The sequence below is a fragment of the Malus sylvestris genome, chromosome 11, assembly GCF_916048215.2.
Source record: "Malus sylvestris chromosome 11, drMalSylv7.2, whole genome shotgun sequence".
Taxonomy (NCBI): domain Eukaryota; kingdom Viridiplantae; phylum Streptophyta; class Magnoliopsida; order Rosales; family Rosaceae; genus Malus; species Malus sylvestris.
Window position 1 is genome coordinate 39,675,134 of NC_062270.1, and position 22,282 is coordinate 39,697,415.

The 22,282-nt window shown below is 35.9% G+C and overlaps 3 protein-coding genes across 6 annotated transcripts; 1 reads left to right on the forward strand and 2 right to left on the reverse strand.

The window, feature by feature from the left end:
- Positions 1 to 5,516: 5,516 nt before the first annotated feature.
- On the reverse strand, positions 5,517 to 9,659 carry LOC126591376 (RNA-binding protein BRN1-like). Its single transcript, XM_050257050.1, has 9 exons — positions 9,384 to 9,659; positions 9,083 to 9,165; positions 7,790 to 7,841; positions 7,508 to 7,633; positions 7,327 to 7,406; positions 6,815 to 6,994; positions 6,281 to 6,611; positions 6,045 to 6,188; positions 5,517 to 5,962 (listed from the first exon to the last, which is right to left on the reverse strand). Exons 1-9 carry the CDS (start codon positions 9,556 to 9,558, stop codon positions 5,835 to 5,837), a joined length of 1,299 nt encoding a protein of 432 aa, XP_050113007.1. The 5' UTR covers positions 9,559 to 9,659; the 3' UTR covers positions 5,517 to 5,834.
- Positions 9,660 to 15,341: 5,682 nt separating this feature from the next.
- Positions 15,342 to 19,190, reverse strand: LOC126589620 (uncharacterized). 4 transcript variants are annotated; one of them, XM_050254974.1, is made up of 8 exons: positions 18,764 to 19,190; positions 17,488 to 17,549; positions 17,170 to 17,406; positions 16,916 to 17,077; positions 16,736 to 16,785; positions 16,485 to 16,617; positions 16,125 to 16,162; positions 15,342 to 15,948 (listed from the first exon to the last, which is right to left on the reverse strand). In XM_050254974.1, the coding sequence occupies exons 1-8, from the start codon at positions 18,879 to 18,881 to the stop codon at positions 15,852 to 15,854; spliced, it is 897 nt and encodes a 298-aa protein (XP_050110931.1). In that variant the 5' UTR covers positions 18,882 to 19,190; the 3' UTR covers positions 15,342 to 15,851. The 4 variants fall into 4 exon arrangements, with proteins under 4 accessions (XP_050110931.1, XP_050110934.1, XP_050110933.1 ...); XM_050254977.1 differs by having other exon boundaries at positions 17,488 to 17,623; positions 18,764 to 18,890; XM_050254976.1 differs by having other exon boundaries at positions 17,488 to 17,686; positions 18,764 to 18,890.
- Positions 19,191 to 19,826: 636 nt separating this feature from the next.
- Positions 19,827 to 22,125, forward strand: LOC126589622 (U1 small nuclear ribonucleoprotein C-like). The gene is made up of 6 exons (XM_050254978.1): positions 19,827 to 19,983; positions 20,087 to 20,129; positions 20,365 to 20,406; positions 20,484 to 20,724; positions 21,274 to 21,548; positions 21,947 to 22,125. The coding sequence occupies exons 1-5, from the start codon at positions 19,976 to 19,978 to the stop codon at positions 21,534 to 21,536; spliced, it is 597 nt and encodes a 198-aa protein (XP_050110935.1). The 5' UTR covers positions 19,827 to 19,975; the 3' UTR covers positions 21,537 to 21,548; positions 21,947 to 22,125.
- Positions 22,126 to 22,282: the final 157 nt, after the last annotated feature.

Here is a 22,282-nt window from a genome sequence, read left to right on the forward strand (position 1 = left end):
CACAACTTTCAACTTTGTTAGTATTTGGAGTTGTTTCATTGGTTTAAGTGGAAGTGACTTGACCTCCCCAACTTCGATAAGTCTTCTATTTCTCACTCGTTCTTCGTTTAGAGACAATTATTTCTGAGCTAATTAAGTACGTACATTTTAGTTATATAATCCACGTTTTATTCCTAAGTTAAGCTTGAACAAGTTCGAATTTCTCTGTTCGTAATTAAAATTAAATTAGAGTACCGTTTAATTATATATATGATGTACTATGATCAACCCTATATCGTATATGAAGTGATTAAAGTCAACAGAAAACAAAGGGTGCATTTGTAAAAAATCCAATAGAATATGGTAACCCGTGGGCGATTTGCTTCCATGCATAATGGATGGACTGATACTGTTGGCCAAAGTTGGAGAATTCCTCTGAATGAATAAGATATTTCTTCTTATTAATTTTTATAGAAAACTTCATTTTAATCATTGACAAAGATGACTTTTAGATTAAAACCATGAGTAAGATCAAAATCTAATTTTAGTCTCTTGATACATTAATAACCTCATTTATTAATTATATTTTAATTTTTTTATTATTTCTCTTTTTCTTCTTGATTTTTAATGTATTAATTTTATTTCATTTTCATTTCATTTATCGTAATATATTTTGTTGTAAACATTTAGATGTTATACAATATATTTCGATGTACTTTGTCTTCTTCATTTAGGTATATTAAATTCATTATAATACATTTCGGTGCATAGATTTAGGTACACATATTTCGGTACATACATTTCGATACAAACATTTTGATACAAACATTAATTTAATATAATACATTTCGGTGCATATATTTCGGTACATACATTTCGGTACACACATTTTAGTACTAACATTTAGGTACATTAATTGAGTCTTTCAAGTTTGAATAATGTTAAATAAAATTAATAAATAAATAAACTCTTTTTTGGTCAAAAAAAAATTAAAATTTGTATATTAATAAATTTAAATATTTAATGGGAGATATTAAATAAAATGCACATTAATTATTTTGAATTAAGGACACATCAATGAATTATAATTAATATGTAATCTAACACCAGGTTTATTTTAAATTTCAATATTCTTGAAGGATTAAAGTTAAAAAACCCCTAATTTTTATTTGACTAAGACCTTATTTAGAAGTGCTTTTAAAAATGATTGAAAGCGCTTCTGAGATATTATTTTTGGGTTCTAAAAACACTTAAATTGTTTCCTGAAGGAGGCATCAGTTATGTGTTTCTGCTAGAAATCACTTCAAGAGTTTTTTTAAGGATTCACTTACGTTTGATTAGTTCTAAAAATATTTTCATCAAAAGTGTTTTCAGTCATTTTAAAAGTAATTTCAAACAAACCCTAAATTTAAATATACACATACGTTTGTGCTTCTCGTTGTAATTATATCCACTACTCAATTTTCAGAAAGGTAAAGTAATGTTGTGATCCATTTTTGGTAAATCTACCACCAGAATTCTCGGCATAGGAAGTTGTCAATATATTATTTCATTTGATAAGTCAATGAGTTCATGCGCTCATCAAAAAGCTTTTTCCAGAAAGTTGCTTCTCATCAAAAGTCAAATGTTGTTCAGAACATAATTAAGTTCATATAAATACAGTGCACCATGTACAACACCACATGAGCACAAGTATTAAAGGCATATTTATCGATTTGTCCACTGAATTTGCATAGAGGTGCTAATTTTTTCTTCTGAACTTTAATTTTAGCCGATTATCCTCCTGAATTTTTATAATTAGCTAATTTTCCCATTGAACTTTAATTTTAGCCGATTACCCCCTGAACTTTTGTAAATGGTCAATTTCCCCCTTGACACTATATTTTAAAAATTTTCATCCATCCATTTTTTATCCATTTTGATTACATGGACAACACATGACAATGTATTGGGACAAAAAGAATGGAAAATTGGATGGATGAAAAATTTAAAATCTAACGCTAGGGAGGTAATAAGATGGCTATTTATAATATTTTAGGGGGGTAATCGGCTAAAGTTAAAGTTCATGGGGAAATTGGCTAATTATAACAATTCAGGGGAGTAATCGGCTAAAATTAAAATTTAGAGAGGAAATTGACACTTCTATACAAGTTCATGAGGCAAATCAATAAATACCTCAATATTAAAAGGCCATCCACAACTCAAAGTATACTCGGTTCTAGAAAAATAGAAAAAGTGTCTTTGTATTATTCTTCTCTTAAGTGTCTTTGTATTATTAAGAACTTATTAATAAGTATAATATTTGGGACAGAAATCCACTCCGGATCTCACAATCCCGAGTCCAAGGACCAAGCAATCCAGACCACTCAAATTGAATTAACCCATTTCGCTGGCCTACCTAACACAAATCAAGGGCTTGAATTTCCTATTCTTAGACTCCGGACGCTAAAGTCTAAAGGGGATCCAAATTTTATTTGTTGTCTATAAGAAAAAAAAAACTTGCATATGACGATATGTTTTTGTTTGTTTCTTTCCTTGTGTTAGAGAGACAGAAAAAAGATAAGGGAACTTTAACGAAAAGCTCCTGGTACTATTCACTTTAACGAAAAACCACATTTTTACATTAAAAAGTCAATCATGGTACTATTCACTTTACCATTTATTTTGTCCTTATCGCTAAAACTCAAAATTTTCAAGCCATTTTCATTAGTTTTCCTAAAAGAAAAAAGTATCTAATATGGTGCAAGTAAAGTTTTCTTGTGCACTAGCAACACTACATCATTACTAGAAGGAACTGAAAGCCTGAAGGGGAGTTGTAATGACTTGACAAAGGATGAGAAAAAAGAGAGAATATTGCCCAGAATTCGACATCAAGCTTTTGAGTTTTGAGAATTTTAACGATGTTGGGAAGTCATGAGTAGGGAGATTGAGACACTTTGAGAGAATGGGGACCGGGCACCAAGAGAGTGATCGAGAGAGCTTGGAATTTGATACCAAAAAAAATAAAGAAACAACTTGCCAAGATGTTTGTTGATATGTAATCAATATTTGGTAGATATAATTTTGGTATTTGGTATCAATACGTCAATATAACATTGTGTATATAAGGTCAGTATTCGATTGCAAGATTGTCGTTTGAGTCCCTCCGTGTATCACATCAAGTCACTTTTGAATCGCTCATATTGTATGTTTACTTTAATGTTTCCGCCGTAAAATACAAAATATGTTGTAAGCATAATTTACTGAACAACTATGGAGGCCAGAGAGAAGGAAGATGAGGCAATAGTAGAGAGAGAGATGTGTAATTGTGGGTGTCTGTTATTCCGTCCCATTCTGCCTTCATTTGTAGTAGTAGGAAAGGTTAATTCCTTACCCTTTAGGATTACAACATTTAATAGGTAATCTACTCCTAATAGGAATATAAGATACATTCCCATATCTACTAGGATTTACATAATCACATTTCTAATCTAATAGAACTGCAACAAAATACATTTTTTTTAAAATTTATTATTAAGGGAGGGATACTGTTATAATAATTTGAGGGAGAAAGAGCTTTAAACCCGGACACATAGATGAAAACCTAACTCCCTATCCACTCATGCAAATACAAAATACATTTTGTTTTTCATTTTGTTGGTGATGGAAGATCAGTTGTCACGCACCCGATGGTTGCTGACGGAAGATCAGTCGTCACGTAATGAGAGAGACATAAAAAGAAGAGTATAAAACCCGTTACAATTATAACTTTTTCCCCACCACCAAAGTGGGCCTTGACAACAACTATAATGTACACTCTTTCACAACAAATTATGAGATTTTTTTAGTTAAATTGAGCATATATAATATAACCTTTACAACTCACAAGAACACTTTTTGCTATTACCATAAACTGTAGTGAGATACAATCTATCTACCATTTCTGTGCAGTGAAGCTTAGAGATGCAGAATTGGAGTTCCATATGGTAAAAAAAACTTAAGTCGATTGCAACAAAACGAAACAAAAAGCAATTACTCTTTTACCTAAGTTAATTGACTTGTGCTTACAGGAGGACTGGAAGGTAAAACGTTGGGACGAGACGACAGAAATATGAGAATTCATCGTTGGGCCTCAGAGATACATCAATCAATGAGCATAAAATGGTGGTGGGATGCGGCATCGAGCTGAAGCACCACGAAGCTTTGCTAGCTGCAGATATCAAAGTACCGATTTCGAAATTTCAAAAGGAGATCCAACAGAAGGGGACAGAAAGTTAGCTAGTGTAGCAGGAGAGATACAGTGGTTCACATCAATGTCATAATGATAGACAAACATATGCATTTTAACAACATCAACAAGATAATTACATTCCCGACAAACAAATGATCTCAATCCAGCTTCCTCCACATGCACGTTCAACCTAGGCAACCTTTTCCACTTCGTTCATCCTGAACCCTACTCATTATTCAATCCAAGTGATCTAAGTTTCCGCGTTTCTTATTTTTCGTTCCAAGTTATTTTGACCAAGGTCAACCCATGGTATGCGACAAATCAATCTTTGAATCTATATAAAAGCACCAAACTCCTAACAACAAAGATCAAGGAACATATACATTCAGCAGACTCTGCACGAAAGGGTACAACAGGCGTAAACAAGAGAGAGAGAGAGAGAGAGAGAGATGATGTCCACAACACAAGTTAACGAGTTATGCTTATAAACAATAATAATACTCAAGTCAATCAAAATTTCAAAAGGAACTATTGATGTGTCCAAGGTTATGGCATACCTTCATCAGCGACAATCTGGACTACAATACGGGTGCTGTGAATTCTTTCATCTGCTACTGAAAACGCCTCAATCTCCTGGTAATTTGATAGTTAATAGCAAAGGAGAAAAAACTGAGACTACAGATGCAGAGTCTACATTTACCCCACAACAACAGCAATATTTAGGCAGTTTAGTACTCGTGAATGTAGCTAAAGACATAAAACATGCTCAACTTCAGTCCAACATACATCCGCATGAAAATGAGCCAGCCAAATCTCCAAAATTTCATAACATAGTGCCAGATACAACTTGGATAAGAACATCTTAAATCACAACCGTTGCAGCAACAAAGTCCATGATATATTTAAATTGTAACCGTTGCAGCAGTAAAGTCCATGAAATATTTAACATATTGGGAGACAAGTATCTATTAACTGGTAGGCTACAAAAATCAAAATTTACCTACCAACCTTCATGGGAATAAAAATATATTAGTAGCAAGTGCTCCTATCTACGATTAAATGCTAAATAGCGAATATAGAAAAAAAATGAACACCCAAAGAAGAACCAAAATGAATAGCATCAACTTATAAATTAAATGCACAGCATTCAAATGATAACTAAGAAATAGCAGAGACAACCACTGTACCTAAAATGTAACTCTGGCATGAGTATACAACATACCTTTTCAAATAGAAGACTGCTTGCTGATTACCTACTTACTTCAACGTATGCCACATTAAAACAAGTCACCGGGATACAGCAAATGAGATAAGAAACGAAAGAAAATATGAAAATGTCTTTGAACTGTGAAAACGAAAGAATTAGGGATCAAGTATACATCCAGATGTTCATGAGAGAAGAATGAATAAATTGATAGTTACTGACTAAATGAACTTTCATGATACCCAAATTACAGATTGTATTGGCACAGTATGCACCATGAATTACAAGTTTGAGGGCTTTCAATCCCTTGAGGAAGTTACAAGAAGGATGGAATAGCCCTATAATTGCAGATCAGCTCCTACAATGTTGATGAAGTGACTCCCATACATCCGATTTGCATAAGACCAGAGGACTCGCATCCTTGTGTAACTCACCTTCAAATCAATATGGTTTGCTCTGTTTGTTGTCTCTCTTAAGCTGGACCTTCAATTTCTTACCCCCTAATTGGTATCCATTCATCATATTTATAGCAGATTCAGCAGACTCTGGTAAATCGTAACTTACAAATCCTGCAAACCAGAGACTGATTAGAGGGTAAAAATTTCCACATAACTTGCATTGCAATCAAAACTAAGTTGAGAATATTCTCACCGAAACATTTGCTGACGCCAGTTGCTTTATCAACAAAAACCTTGGCACTCAAAACCCTACCAAATGGTTGAAAAGCATTGGCAAGCTCTTGATCTCCAAATTCTTGAGGTATGTGATAGATAAACAAATTAGCACCAGCTGGACCTAATCAAAGAAGATAAGAGTAACTCACAAAGTACCACCACCAAGAACTATATTTCTAATTTGAAAAAATAAATAAACGTGTAGATAACAACCTTCAACCTGACCCCCAGGGCTTTTACTAGTGCCAGGCGATGCTGGATTAATGTTCACAACTGTAGGTGACACTGAACCAGGTGAACTCAATGGCTGGTGGCTCATTATTCCTCCAGGATACATCATCGGATGCCGAAGACCTGGAACTGCATGATAAGCAGAGGCCACATAACTTGTAGGAGGCATAGGAAAATTTCTAGGGGCAATATTGCGAGGTGTGATTCTATGCAAAGCATTTTCTTGGTTTATGGGGGGCATCATATTTTGGAAACCTTGTTGATTCTGCAATCCAGGTATGCGGTATGGCATGAGTCCATAAGTCCCAGGAGCCTACAGAGGAAATGAAATATGACATTACTCCATTACTACATAAGACCCTACATGGATATAAGGTCAGGAATTCATATATAGCGTAGGTCATTATACTCTGATGCCAAAGCCCAACTACAAAAGTGCTAATGGTTTCCTCACCATGAAAAACGAAACAAAGAAAAAAGTAGTTTATAGAGACATAATTGTGGAAAAAAACTGACCTGATAACCGTAACCATTATACGAGGGAACATAACCCATGGGCAAGGCTCCAAATAATGAAGGATGTTGTGAATCACCATTTGGCTCGTTAGCAGCCTGGGAATGAGCTTTCTGAGCTCGCCGAGCTAGCCTTTCCTTTTCTGTGTCTGCCCATTTGACAACTAAAGGAACACTTGAACCCTGATACACGAGCCATAAGAGTGGGTTAGAGCCTTGTATTGATAGATCCATACTACTACCAAGTTGTCGTATTTATAAGCAAATGTCAAGAACAAATTCAAATCAATGAGTCAATGAGTAAGCATACAAGCCTTTTTATTAATTTGATACACAAGGATAATTAGACAAAATCTTTGATGGCTGGCTTATCATCCATCATTATGGTCCCCTCCAATCAGAAAAAATAAAATGTTTCTGCCAATGTAATAGAATACAGAACATCCAATACTACGTGCATATTAACAGTTTTCAATATACATTTCCAGCCACCAAAACATGCATTAGACACAAACCTCCATTTTATACTTTCCATTGATGGCTTCAAGGGCAGCAAGAGCTTGGTGTTTTGTCTCATACTTTAAGAATGCACAGCCTGCCAAAAGAAAAGGGCATGGAAAATTCATTTATTAGTTGACAATCAGTATATTTTAGTGTTTGCCTAGGAATAAACCAACCCCGAGGGGCTAAACATACCTTTGCTCGTTTGCTGAGAACCTCTTAATATTTGTAGGTCCTTTACTGTCCCATATTGAGAGAAAAGATCAGAAACTTCAACTTCAGAAACATTCTTCGGAAGCATACCAATAAAGAGCTTATGTTCTGGATTGCAGGGGAAGGCAAAGATTAATAATTAGGGTACGTATAATAACCAATAAATAAACGGGATGAACAAAAAAAATACACAATAAGCATTGGTTCAACAAAACTTCATAGGAACAAGACAAATCAGTAATTAAATCATGAAAATGTATTAACCTAGTCTTTCCAACTCGCCATCAGCATACTTCACTTGCAAAGGACTAGATGCCTGGATTGGACAGAAAGAACAGGGTAGCTTCGAATCAGCTGAGAATAACAAACACAACAAGAGGAACTAAAAGCACAAACTGCGAAAAGTTAACACCAGCCTAGGAAAAAGTGGACAGACAACAAATTTTTAGTTGACTTTATGTTTCTTTTATCAAGTAATACATTTGTGTAAAGTCGCATTAGCAGGCATAGGCAAGAGCCCAACTGAGAATCTTGCCTGGGAAACCACTTGAAGGTCCAGCAAGGCCTACATAGGCTCCCCCAGTCGCTCTAAGACCTATGCCAGGAAAATGCCAAGTTGCATAAGCACACATTTTATATAAAATTGTCCAAATATCAATCTGCCAATCATGGATTCAAGTGGATATACTGTACCAAAAGAAGATTGCCTGCAATGTCGGACAAATTCAATACTTTACTCACATGATGTAACCCAGTCACTGATACTCATATTTTCTGGAACAAGCATGCAGCCTTCTTTATTTAACTATTTTGTAAATTGACATCATAACCATATCGAAGTTTGCCAAAATTGTATCTTTTTTTTTCTTTTCAGGGCACCGGTTGCACCTTAAAACTTTCATGGGGCAGAGCCAATTAAATCAGTTCATAATCTAACCCTAAACCCCTTTTTTTTTCTTTTTTTCTTTTTTGGGTGGGCACTGTAGCCAATATCTCATGCATGGTCATGCCCTGATACTCTACTTTCAGTAGTCGTTAGGCCAATCTGCATTACCATACGCAAATTACAATACCCATTTCATCAAATCGATCTTACAACACCCTCTTGGGATTAACATCATGTCCATATCTCATCTGATGTAAATTTGCTAGCCCTCTACAAATGTCAAAGGAGCCTATTGCAATTTAACTAGGAATAAAAACAAAGGAACTTTACCATGAGGCTATTCATTTCCCTTTTTCCTACGGTATATTAATTGCAGAACCTTTTGGTCACAAGTATCAACATTCTCAAATTAAGTAAGTGGATATAGTTTAGTTACTGTTAAAAGTTCAAATTACCGTGATCTGCGATCGACAAATAGTCAGACACTACGCAGCTACTCTTCCTACTATTAATTGTATACACTTTCGAATGACTTACGAAATCATCTATTCATACTTTACCAGCTTAGATTTGAATCACATTCTCCGAAATTCGAAGCTATGAGCCTACTAACTAAAACAACAAAAGAAGCACACTTAAGTACAGTGGAAAGAGCTGCAAATTGCACTAACCCCGGGCAAAGTCGTCTTGTTATGACACGCATCGACCGCTTTATCCGCCTCCTCCCTCGACGGGCATATCACAAAGCAACACCCTGCAAACACACACATGCCCGCACAAATCCGAGCACGAAATTAGGGTTTCAAATACCAATTCAGCTACTAAACGCCACAATCCTCCAAATCGTGGAAAATCACACACACTAACCAAATCAAGATACGCACATTTTTCAACTCAAACAAGATTGCTAAGCGGAACAGAGAATGTAGAGAGAGAAAGAGGAGGGGAGAGAGAGAGAGAGAGATTTGAAACCTCTGGAAGCGCGCGTGGCCTTGTCCTTGATGATGTTGACTTCGTCGACGAGAGCGAAGTCTTTGAACATTGCGAGGAGCTGAGCCTCCGTCATGTGCTTCGGCACTTGGCCGACGAACAGCTTCACGCTGTCCTCGCCGTGCGAGTTCCTCTCCTTCTTCCCTCCTTCCGCCATTAATGCCTGCCTTCTCTCTCTCTGTCTTCCACTTTCTCTCTCGAACTTCTCCGGTTTCTTTGTTTTGTTTCTCTCTCCCTCTCTAATATTTTCTCTCTCTAGATTTCCTCTTCTTTTTTTTATTATTTTTTCCTACGCGGAGTCGTCGAAGGGAGAATCTGGGGCTTTACCCGCGCATTTCATGTTTATTACAGGACTGCCACTTTAGACCAGATGAAATGAGTTTGAGTGAACTTACCTTTCTACCCTTTTCAAGCTTAGTCACATGATTAGGTTGTTGTTCTACTGAAATATTTCTCGTAAAAAATAATATAACAATTATGATCAAGTTGTCCTACGACAAATTTTCTTCTACAAAGAGTTCAAGATTTTTCACCGTGCTCGAAATATTGCTACATGATGTTATCACTTAAGAATACTCAAATAATGTTGTGTTTAGTTGACAGGTATATTATGTGGCTCTAAACTTGTTTCATGCAAGTTATTTTTTTACCACAAAAATTTTACAATGTACCCCAGAAAAAGATTTTCCGATTACAGAGATAATAAAGGATGATTGAGACCATAATGGTACAAGTTGGCATGTAAAGAATAAATATTTCTCGTAAATATAACAACTTTGTCACAATAATAAGAAAAATAAATTTGTTATCAACTGCAGTCATAGTTCTAATGGAGAGATGCTCAATTTGTTTATTCTTATGCGTTGAAAATTATTAAAAGTACTCAAGCAAAAAGAATGAAACACTTTCAATGTGCCCACTAACAATGCAAAGCAAAAAATAATAATAATAATAATAATTTGACCACTTAAAATGTTATATAACATGTAATAGTGAAAAAGACTTTGTCTTCACTACCATTTTGTATATATATTACTTTTCCTAAGAACATATAGACACTTTATTCAAAGATAGAAGTATTGTCCTAATACGCTAATTATATTCTAAAGAAAAAAAATCTGAAAAGGATAGAAGATAAATTTAAATATGCTTGCTTTATATTTGTGTATAAACTTAATTAGTGTTAAAAAAAAAAGTTCCCCACCTTGTTTCTATTTCAATTTGGATGCTCTACGAACCTTACTGTTTGGAATTTAAAGACAAAAAATCTGAAGCTTTAGTTTGTGTGAAAGAGAAATCGGAGCTCCTGGATTATGTTAGGCAGACTAGCAGAATTGGTTAATAGGGATTTTCATATTCAATTTGAATGGTCTTGATTACTTAGTCCTTAGGCTCCAGACAACTAATCCGAAAACAAATTTTGACCTTATTATTTTAAATTGAATAAACAATCACATGTCAAAGAGTTATTCTCCGACCATTCTTCTAGCAAATGGACCGAATAGTAAGAGAATCTTAAATCCCACATGGCAATGGCCATCTATGTTTGGCCCTATTATGTTTCACCTTTTCTTGTATTGAGACAACTCTAGACATTTCCAAAATTGTATGCAGAAAATGAAAGGCATGGTGAGTGTGCGTGTGCAAGCACATGCTCATGACATTGCTAAAAAATAACACATGATTATAATAAGCCATAGTTACAAAGATATATTAGTGTTCAACGAACAGATCACTGTTTGTATGACTAACATATAAAAAAAGATGAGATTTTACATTTCTTTATCACATAAAACTTCTTACCCATGTCATAAATGATATACAGGCGACCATATAGAAGAATCTACTGTAAGTTTGCTCATGTCACCTGAATCATATGCTTTGTTGAAATTTATCAATTTGCTACTTCAATTGAAATTTTTGTAACAATGTGTCACTTATAGTCACATTTAATTTATTATTTCGTTCCAAAAGTTATAAACGATTCACGTATGACCATTTTAAAGAATATATTGACGTTCGATGTATCAATACAAACCTTTTTTTTTATTAACGATCATTTTCACTACAATTTTGGGTTAGCTGCGTTTTGAGTCGTTGACTAAATGCGATCAATGTCGTTTCCACAAGGAGTTCGGACATTGCCGTGTTTTGGAAGTAAAAGCTGGTGAGACTTTTGCAAAGCAAGGGGGTAGGATGGTAACTAAAGAAAGAAAGGTAGGGAGGGTAGTTTGGACAAAAAGAAAAATGGTAGGAGTGTAATTTAGTGCTGAAACAGCGGCAAAAGGATAAGCACGCCAGACTGTCCCGCCAAAGCTGCTTCTCTTCCAACTCCAACAAGGTTGTCCAACAGTTACACTGCCACGTCACTATTTTAACGTTGCAAGTTGCAGTGCTTGCACTGCTGACTGCTCTCCCAACGTTAAAACAGACAAACTTTCTGACTTTCACTTAAAAGGAAAGGGATCATTTATGAATCCCTTCCTTCTAATCCATCAAATTAAAAGGAAATGAATCATTTCCAAATCTCTTCCTTCTAATCATCAAATCAGATAATCATTTTTTACCATTGAAATTTGATTTAACGGCTACAAAGAGAGGTCATTTAAAAGTTATAATAACTTCAACCATTAGATCAAATTTTAATGGTACAAATTCCCTAATTTTATGAAATAGGAGGAAATGATCCGGAGAGAATCCATTTCCCAGTTAAAATTAGGCATGCATTGTTTTGGTTTTCACTATGCGGAAAAATTTTTGGGAGCATTTTTACTCACCACCATAAACTATGGTGTATGCTCACCATACACCTAATTAGTTGACATGTGTCATTTCGCTTAACTCTATTTAACTTTAACATTAAATGTTAGTTTTTCAATTTTGAAACAAATTAATCAAGATTAAATGAAATGACACGTGTCAATTGATTAGGTGTATGATGAGCATACATCATAATTTATGGTGATGAGCAAAAATGCTCCCAAAATTTTATGCAGAGGAGTTTGTCATTGGTGACATAAGATAATCACTCCTTAAATTTACAAATAACATAGCAGAGGAGTTTGTCCAAAGATAATGACTTACAAATAACAAGTTCATCGCCACGTGACGTCATGTTACCGTAATGTAAGGTAATGTGAGGGATAAGGACTAACGTGGAACATGTTCACTGTCACATGGCGTCTCTTGTCCAATATGCATTGTCAGGTGTAAGTTTTTCTTCACATCACAATGTAACATTGAACTAAAACACTACGTGACATTGAACTTATTTTATATAAGTTGCTCAACTCTACATGTGAAAATTACAAATAGGAAAAACTAATGAAAAATGTTTGAAAATTTTGAGTTTTAACGATAAGGACAAAATAAATGGTAAAATGAATAGTACTAGAATTGACTTTTTAGTGTAAAAATGTGATTTTTCATTAAAATAAATAATATCATGGGTTTTTCGTTAAAGTTCCCCTTATTATATTGCGATGCTACGATGATCATAAATTTGTATGAAATTTGCTATGTTGCTCAATAAATATTGCATCCGCCCCTCATGTCGTATAATTTTACTTTTAATTTACTTTCTTTTTTTCTTTGGGACAATAAGGGTAGTTTCCTTTGGAAGAGGATCATTTCCGGATTCACTTTGTGGAGGGATCCCCACATTTTAGTTGTTCATCGTAGATCATGCTGTCAGTTTTCATCAGATATTATTTGTGTTTAGTTTTAAATAAAAAAAATATATGATTTATGACTGCATGATATATAATGAATAACTAAGATGTGGGAATCTCTATGATCCCCACATAATGGATCCGGATGGGATTCAATTTCGTTTCCTTTAAAGCAAAAAACTAATTTGCAGACCACATAAATAAAAATGCAATTTAAAAAACCACTTGGGCTGATGATTAGAAAGACTATTAATTGGGATTTGATTCCTAACCGGATTCAAATTGTGGGGATCTTAAGATCCTCACATCTTAGTCATTTATTGTACATCGCGCGATCAGAAATTATTTAATTTTTTTTATTAAAATTAAACACAAATAATATCTGACAAAAATTAACTGCACAATATATTATAAACAATTAGGATACGAGGATCCAAAGATTCCTACAAAATGAATCCGGAATCCTCTTTCTATTAACTGGACGCCACCAAGAACCAGCTCACATGTTAGTAGGACCCAATGCCACGTTGGAATATCCTCCCGGGTCAAGATTTGTAAAAGTGGGCCGACGGGTGACTTGAGGAGCCGTCTTTTTTGGAATAATTTGATCGGCAATAAGACTGTGAGTCTGTGACGTCTTAGACCCAGTGTTTAAAATACAAATATAAGTGTAAATATTAACACGTAAATTATAGAGCTATTGATATGTATTGTCTTTGATGAACATTATGAAAATTTGTAATACGGTGTACATCAATTCATTCAGATTTAGTTGAAATAAGAGAAAAAATTATCAAAAAAATTATCAAAAGTTTGAAATTTGCAATGAGTTTCGACAAATTTTCTATAGTCAAAATATCATCAATTTCACCGATATAAGATGAAGTTTGCATTTCAACCCCCCTCCCCTCTTTCCATATCAATCCATGGTTTTTAAGATATTTCGACGGAAATATAACAATTTTGTGGATATTTTAAACATTGCTTTGACCGCATAAGGATAAGTATCGGTATCAAAAGTCAACATCATTATGTAGAAAAAACCAAATCACATGATAGTGCAGGATGAGCATGTAATACTGTCACCGTGATATCTTATCAAAGGAAGGTTCTCCCCAATTGTCGGCACACGAGGGATTGGTCTAGAAACTCTCCCTAAAGTCAACATACAAGTTAGTTGTACCTAAATCTCTAATCAAGGGCCCTGCTAATCAAATACAAACAAATATTGTTGCTTAATAGGCTTCTAAATTCTAACTCAATCAATTTTTGGAAATACTTCAAACAGTAGATAGAAAACGGAAAACGACACGAGTGATTGTACGTATCTGGAGTTTACTTTAAAATCTCATATCGATGATAGAGGAAGTCGGAGAGATTTCCTGTTCAATTAAATACAACCGAGTTCGAGCGAAAAAATGTGGAATGACAATGATGCATGGAACCACCTTATGCCATTGTTCTGTAAAACTGCCTAAACAAAACCAATATGTAGAGCAAGTATTGTTTGAGTGGATATTTAATGATGGGCTTGGTGAGAGTGAAGGCTCAAGAACACAAAAAGCAAAGGGAGGATTGGGCTCGGACAAGACAACAACCAAAGAAGAATTAAAAATCATTTTTGTCAAGGAATAGGCAATAGGCCTATAAGAGAAGTGACACTTAGAAGGGCAGCTCACCCCAGCAAAAAGTACTTTTTGAGGGTATGGATGGGTAAATAAGTGGCGACTCACCACGTTCCGGAGGACATCACCAAAAGGCAAAACTTGTACAGTTGGGTTAAAATGTCTATAAAAACATCAAAAGACCACAGAGATATAGACACTCAACCATTCAATCAAAAGGCATCCCACTTTGCTTTCAAACAAGCAAGAAAGCAGAAAACTTTAGTTTGTCTAGACTTTGTTCTTTTAGTCATAGATTTACCATAGAAAGCCATCTTTTGTCAAGTTTTAGAAGCTCTGCTACTTTTCCCCAGCGTTTTAGTATCAATTCCCTTTTTGTAAACTCGTTTTACCTTTCATTCCCCAAAGATTACAACCCTTGTAAAACACAAAAAGAAGTGGCTACAAGAGGATGAACCTTGCCTGAAAAAGTTCTAATCTTTCCCCAGTCTCTTTTGTTTGTACTTATGTAAAGTAGATATGTTGTTTAATGCATCTTTGTTTGTGTTGTAAACCATTTTCAACTGCTTTTCAAAGTTCATTTGTGATTAATCTAGCTAAACTAGTTAACCTTGCTTCTTTAGTGTTAACTGTAATCAAAGAAATAGTTGGAAGGGCCCTGAACTTCCTTTATTGGGTCATATAATATCATGAGTAAAAGTCCTTGTTTACAAGGCAAGAAAAAGAACCTTATTACAAACTTAACCCATCAGTAACAATCCAGTAAGATCAATAAGTCTAAGTAACCTGTGACACAAGTAATCAACCCAGTTAAAAACCAAAAAATAACAATATGTTATACAAAGGTAACAATGGCACGCTCAGATCTATATTAGTTTTGATTGAGAGCCTCAAGGCCTAACAAAGGCCGTACAAAGGCACCATTCAAACTAATAATAGCAAACTCATATTGCAGCGCACCAAGCAGCAAACCTTGCCCGACAGGCAAGGCCCCGGGGAGCTGTGCGAGGGACGAATCTAGCCCGAACAGGTACAAGTAATTCCCTTCCTCTAAATCGGAGTTTTCAGGAATGTGGGGTGCGTTACCTGCCGATTCGAAAAAATTCTCATTGCAGCCAGAAGCGGGGGCGATTGCAGGCTGCCAATGCCGAGGCTTAGATTGCATTCAATCCGGCAAGCTCACGCAACTTCTCGCAGAGTATGAAGGTAATTGTAGTTTGTGGACCCAGTCTTGCAAAAGTTGCAAGGCTCCTGAAAAGTTTAACACCTTATTACTAATGTAGGCACTCAGACAGACGTTTTCTCTGTAGTTACACGAAAATTCAAACTACGCACCGCTGATTCTATTGAATCCAAAGACTATAATATCGGAAAGTTTGAAGGTGTATACGAAAAGCATGAGTATTCGAGCTTGAAGGGAAACTCACCCTTTGTAAAGACCCCTGGGACCTTCTGTAAGCATAACCTGAAACAACACACCATAGCACATCAAATAAGATCTACGCAAGGAATTAATTTCTGGGACGCCAAGAGTCAGTGTAGACCATATAGACTCTACAACGAACCAACGCAAAATAAAACAGGACCAAGTTATCATGCTCAATTACAGCTGCCGACTGTTAAGGTTGTGAAAGCTTTTCCAGAGGCAAATCAAATGTTAACCACATGCCGACAACCTATTCCAATTTAATGTGTTTATAAACTGTGTTCTAGAAAAGAAATCCAAATACACCAAGAAAAAACACCATTAAACTGTAGCGGAAATGAAAAGACTATGTAATCTATACCTGGTATGCGCAATGAAATCCATTTTTATAGTTTCCTGCCTTTTTAGATTCCTGTTGCAACATGAGACGGGTTTTTACCATGTCCACGGGTGCAGTTACGAGGGTACTCACCAAGCCTGCAACTGTGCTTGAGCTTCACAAGGTGCATAATATATTTAGTTTTGATCGATGTACTATCACCAAGTTAATCTACTTCAGTTGAAGAAATGAAAGACCTGAGATAGATAAGAACATTGGCAACAGTGTCTTACATGAGATGAAGATGGAATCCTTCTTCGAGTGATGTCAACCTAATCAGTGTCTGCATTCAAAAAAAAGTCGGGACAAAATTTGAAGTCAGAATGAATTAAAGAAAAATGAGACGAACACTTTCCTATTGCCAATCAAACATTAATGATTTAGAAACAAATGGAAATTACTTAGAACTTGACCAGCTTGGTTTCGTCATATGTTGCTAGTTGTGATGCAGTCAACATAGCAGCTCTAGCCATAGCAGGGCCAACCCCCTCCCAAAGCGCTTTCGCTCCCTCTTCAGTAACAATTCTACGCAGTTCTCCTGTTGGACTCAAGTTTGGATTCATCTGTAACCGCACCTAATGAAAGGAAGCAAATGAAATGATCTTGAAGTCAAGTCTCAAGAAATAGAAAGCAAAAAGTTCAACAAGGCCCACCACGATGGCATTACCTTCAAAACCTCAACTGGATTCGTCAATGCAGTTGCAATTGCACCTGCAAATCCTCCAGACCCAATCTTAGCAAAAAGATTGGAGGATCCAAAAGCCCAATTGCAGGCATACTTTGAAGGTTCATACAAGCCTAAACGAAGACCCCCATAAAGAACAGACCTTGTCAATGCCGGTGTCAATCCCAGATACAAAAATCTTGGCCCTTCCTTTTTAAAAGTATGGAGAAATAACCGGCCCTGCACATCACACCTTTATCACGATCCACGCTGATAAATTGGATCAAGATATGCACCTACGAAAAGAGCTGGGAAAAATACCATTCCAGTGAGAGGACCCTTCTGCCCAACAAGTTGCATTTGCAGCCTAACTTTGAGAACATCTGCATCCCACCAGTGGAGATAAATAAAATCTTTGCATCTCTCAAATTTTCCCTTAACCTACAATCTACAGCCTCTGTTCATCATGCCGAGAAGTTTTTGAGCAAGACTATCATAGAGATGTATCTATTTAGTCACACTGTACCTAGGTCCATAAGAGATTAACCATGTTGTCCATTCCATATAACACGTGAATTAGTAACAACATGGGTCAATATGGCGGTCACACTAAAAAACTTCTCCGATTCTAAATCGGATCCATTGCCAAATCTTAATACCATAATCTCTATCAAACTCGGAACAATGAGAAATCATGCATAACCATATAACACGTGAATTAGTAACAAAATGGGGTCAATGTGGCCGCCAAACTATAAAATTTCTCCGATTCTACGTCTAATCCATTGCCAAATCTTAATACCATAATCTCTATCAAACTCCGAACAATGAGAAATCATGCATAACTATATAACACGTGAATTAGTAACAAAACGGGGTCAATGTGGCCGCCAAACTATAAAATTTCTCCGATTCTACGTCTGATCCTTTGCCAAATCTTAATACCATAATCTCTATCAAACTCCGAACAATGAGAAATCGTGCATAACTATATAACACGTGAATTTTTTAGTAACAAAACGGGGTCAATGTAGCCTCCAAACTATAAAATTTCTCCGATTCTACGTCTGATCCATTGCCAAATCTTAATACCATAATCTCTATCAAACTCGGAACAATGAGAAATCATGCATAACTATATAACACATGAATTAGTAACAAAAATGGGTCAATGTGGCCCCCAAACTATAAAATTTCTCCGATTCTACGTCTGATCCATTGCCAAATCTTAATACCATAATCTCTATCAAACTCCGAACAATGAGAAATCGTGCATAACTAAATAACACGTGAATTAGTAACAAAACGGGTCAATGTGGCCGCCAAACCATAAAATTTCTCCGATTCTAAATCTGATGCATTGCCAAATCTTAATACCATCATCTCTATCAAAATCGAAACAACGATAAATCGATGCAGAACCAACCAAACCGGAGTTTGAACAACCCATGAATCAAACCAAATAAATAACAAAATGTTTAAAATTCTGCTACAACATAAGCTGAAAAGGTGAAATTTTTACAGAGGCAAACAAAACAAACATGTTGGAAGCCGCAAAAAGGAGGAAAAAGTAAACTTTTTGGGTTCCATAAATTACCTAGAGGATGAGTTACTGCGGTGGCCGCCGCAACGGAAAGTCCACTGGTGCCGAAGTGATAGACAACCTCGGACGGCGACACCGCCGCCCAACTCTGCCTCTCGTTCTTCACTTTCATCTTCTCCGAATGTTTCAATCACAAAACATTGCAAAAAAATACAAAAAACCAAGCGAAATTTCTTTATTTGGGAACTCCGAGGATTCTGAAATTTTTGGGATCCGAGGAAATTGAAGCTTTTAACTAAAAGCCTTCAATTATTTTGGCTGTTTGGCTTTCATTTTCGTGAAACGCATTCTGTGTTTTTCTTTCCGTAAATTTTCTCGGGAAACAAACAGAAAATTAAGGTACGACGTAACGGAACCTGAAAGCCAGAGTTTTCGGGAGCGGATTTTGCCGTCCAAATCCGACTTTTGAGGTATGGCTTGCGGTTTGCCTCTGTCGTAATCGGAAAGACTCGTAGGATGTGGAAACGACGCGTCGTTTCAGTATTTTTGTTCAATGTTTACTAAGAAGTGCTTTTAAAATAACTTTGAAGTGCTTGTGTAAAAAGCATCAGTTATATGCTTCTTTCCGAAAGAACTTTAAGTGTTTTTTCAATATTTACTTACATTTTTATTAAAAATTGATTCTAAAAACCTTTTATCTAAAAACGCTTTTAATTATTATAAAAATAGTTTCAAATAAATTCTAATTCATAATAAGGAATTTGATTTAAGTGTAAAAATTTGAGGAATGAAATTATAATAAGTACATCTATGTTTTTATTTTTTTTACTAACAGAAATGAGTTTCACGCACTATTATTAATTTTCACACATCCTTATTCATTTTGTATCGTCAAATAAAACGAAAACAACGAATACAATTAAACAAAAATATGTAAAACTCTAAAAAAAATATGTTTAATATTTTTGTAATTTAATATACTTTAAAAGTACGACTTTATGCCACCCAGTTCTACAGTCTGATGATATTTTTCTTCACTTAAAAATTAGAGGTCTTAAATTCGAATCTCGTAAATGGTGAATTCGATAAGTCCATTAAGTTAGGCCCAAAAGCCCACCAAGCCCAGAACCTTCAATTCATTACTTCTCAGCTGCACTGGCGGGTAGCCAGAACCTTCTTCTTTCTTCAAGTCCCCTAGGGTTTTTGCATTACTCCAGTTTCAGTAAATCCCCAATTCCCGAACCCTAATTCCAGCGATTCAGAGCAATGCCAAGGTATCAACTCTTTCTCGTTCATTCAATATCACACTTATGCGAATCCTATCCCAATTTCATGAATTTTTTAATCTTTAATCGATTTCTTGTTCCAATTTTTCAGGTATTACTGTGATTACTGCGATACTTATTTGACCCACGATTCGGTAAACTCTCTCTGCCCTCATTTTTTTAGTTTTCGGATCGTGTTTTCGATTATTTTCTTATATCGTTTAGAGATTTAGATTTTGCTTGATTATTTTTTTGATTAATTTCAAGAGTTAATCACGTTGAGAAGAAAAAAATTGGGATTTTTATATCGGGTTAAACTCGCCATGGTAAATTAGTGAAATCATGATCATGTTGGTTGCTGACAAGTTTTTGTTTTTCCTATTTTTTCAGCCTTCAGTGAGAAAGCAACACAATGCTGGTTACAAACACAAGGTATTATTGGCTTATTTTGTGTTGTTACCGTAAGTTACCGTTTCTTTCCATTTTGCTGATTTTATGCGTGAATTCAGGCGAATGTGCGGGAGTACTATCAGCAATTTGAGCAGGAACAAACCCAAAGTTTGATTGACCAAAGGATCAAAGAGCACCTTGGCAATTCTGCAGCTTATGGTGGTCAGCCTTACGGGAATATTGGTGCAGCTTACAGTCAGCATCTAATGTCTCAGCCCCGTCTTCCTGGCATGCCGCAAATGATGGCTCCAGGGATTAGGCCTCCTGTTTTGCCAAGACCTCCTGTACTCAGTGCTCCAGGTAATCTGGAATGTTTACAGTAAAATCTTTATTTTTCGTTGGCATTCCACTGTAGTGCTGGTTCTGTGATTTATTAGTGCACGTATTTTGCATTTTGACGTATAGAGTTTTTGGCTGCTTGACCAAACCGATGTTTGCATTATTGTTTGGAATTTTTCTTTCCGGGTGTGTGGTATATGTAATTCTGTTCCTATCAACTTGATGTTTTGCTAATAATGCTACCTACTTTTTACGAAACTACTGTTACTAGAAGGCAGGGAAAACAGAATGCGTATTTCTTGCTTGGTTAAGTATTGTCCTTTAGTCTTCTGCATAACGTGATCTTTTTTCGATATTTTCCTATGCGATCATTTGGCATCCCTTTTTTTCCATGGCTATGGACGTTAGAAATGATGTGTTACCCCGTTATGCAGCTATATTCTAGATCCAATTGCTGCAGTATTGTATTGGTTATTATTTTCCAGTCAGACACCCAGCGATATACCTTTGGCAGCAGAATCTTACTATCTAATACTAATGATATGTAAAAAAATTTCTTGGTGGTGGCAGGTTACGGCCCTGCTCCACACATGATCCCAATGATGGCTCCACCTGGTGCTCCCAGCATGCCTGGTCAATTAAATGCTCCCATGAGGCCTCCTCCTGCTTTAAATCCTCCACCAGCAGTTCCTGGCAGCGCAGCACCAAATGCTTCTAATGGTGCCCCTCCTATGGCTGCACCTCCGATGTATCAACCCAATCCAACAGCACCAACAAGTGGAGGCTATGAAAGTTTCAATCCGAATACTCAACCTCCTGATTCTAGTCAGTAATGTGTCAAATTGGTATGTGGTATTTCTTTACTTAAAAACATCTTTCGTCAATATGTTAGGATTTTAACTATTACTAGCAAGTTTGCAAAGTTCATGTTGTGTACATCATCATGTTTTAACAAAAATACGGTTCAAAATTATGGGAGTACATGCGTATTGGCAAGAATTCGGCTTAGAAATTATTATTTTTCCCTCTGTGGACCTATGGTTCTTATGCTTGCACAAGCACTAAAATAAACCTATAGGCGGGATAAACTGATTGTAATTGTAGCACAAAAGAAAGTTTTTACTTCTTTTTAAGTTCACTGCAAAACCGAAAGCAGAAGTCTCTCTTTTTTTTTTTTTAAGTTCCATGGCGTTTCTCATCACTGGAAATCATTACTAAACCCGGAAAATGCCTCGTGTTGCAGCACCTTCGTTGGAGAAGTCTTCTGCCATGGTTCGTGCAAAGTGGAGATTGTGCAATTTAACATTTTTGTAGACCCCTTGTATGATTGTATCCTCTATTTGAAGTTGCACATCTTATTTGGACTGCTTGTATTTATAAGAGGAATTTGTCGAAAATGTGCAGTCAGAGACCGATTTAAAACGTGTGGTTCTCAACCGTGTTATTTTAAGATAGTATGCTGTTGGCATTTGAACATTCTTTTACCCCCAGTCCCCTCTACTCCCAAAACTTGTAACTGTTCTAAAAATCCGGCGCTAGGCGACTGGCCATCGTCCCGATTAATACCTAGACGTTTGAA

Coding starts and splice junctions, on each gene's coding strand:
- LOC126589620 (XM_050254974.1), bottom strand. CDS start 18,881: ATGAAAGTGAAGAACGAGAGGCAGAGTTGGGCGGCGGTGTCGCCGTCC. Junction 16,163..16,484: donor GATTTCATTGCGCATACCAG/GTATAGATTACA, acceptor GTGTTGTTTCAG/GTTATGCTTACAGAAGGTCC. Junction 15,949..16,124: donor CCCAGGGGTCTTTACAAAGG/GTGAGTTTCCCT, acceptor TAAACTTTTCAG/GAGCCTTGCAACTTTTGCAA.
- LOC126591376 (XM_050257050.1), bottom strand. CDS start 9,558: ATGGCGGAAGGAGGGAAGAAGGAGAGGAACTCGCACGGCGAGGACAGC. Junction 6,612..6,814: donor ATAATGGTTACGGTTATCAG/GTCAGTTTTTTT, acceptor TTTCCTCTGTAG/GCTCCTGGGACTTATGGACT. Junction 5,963..6,044: donor TGGCGTCAGCAAATGTTTCG/GTGAGAATATTC, acceptor TCTGGTTTGCAG/GATTTGTAAGTTACGATTTA.
- LOC126589622 (XM_050254978.1), top strand. Junction 20,407..20,483: donor ATGCTGGTTACAAACACAAG/GTATTATTGGCT, acceptor GCGTGAATTCAG/GCGAATGTGCGGGAGTACTA. Junction 20,725..21,273: donor TCCTGTACTCAGTGCTCCAG/GTAATCTGGAAT, acceptor TGGTGGTGGCAG/GTTACGGCCCTGCTCCACAC.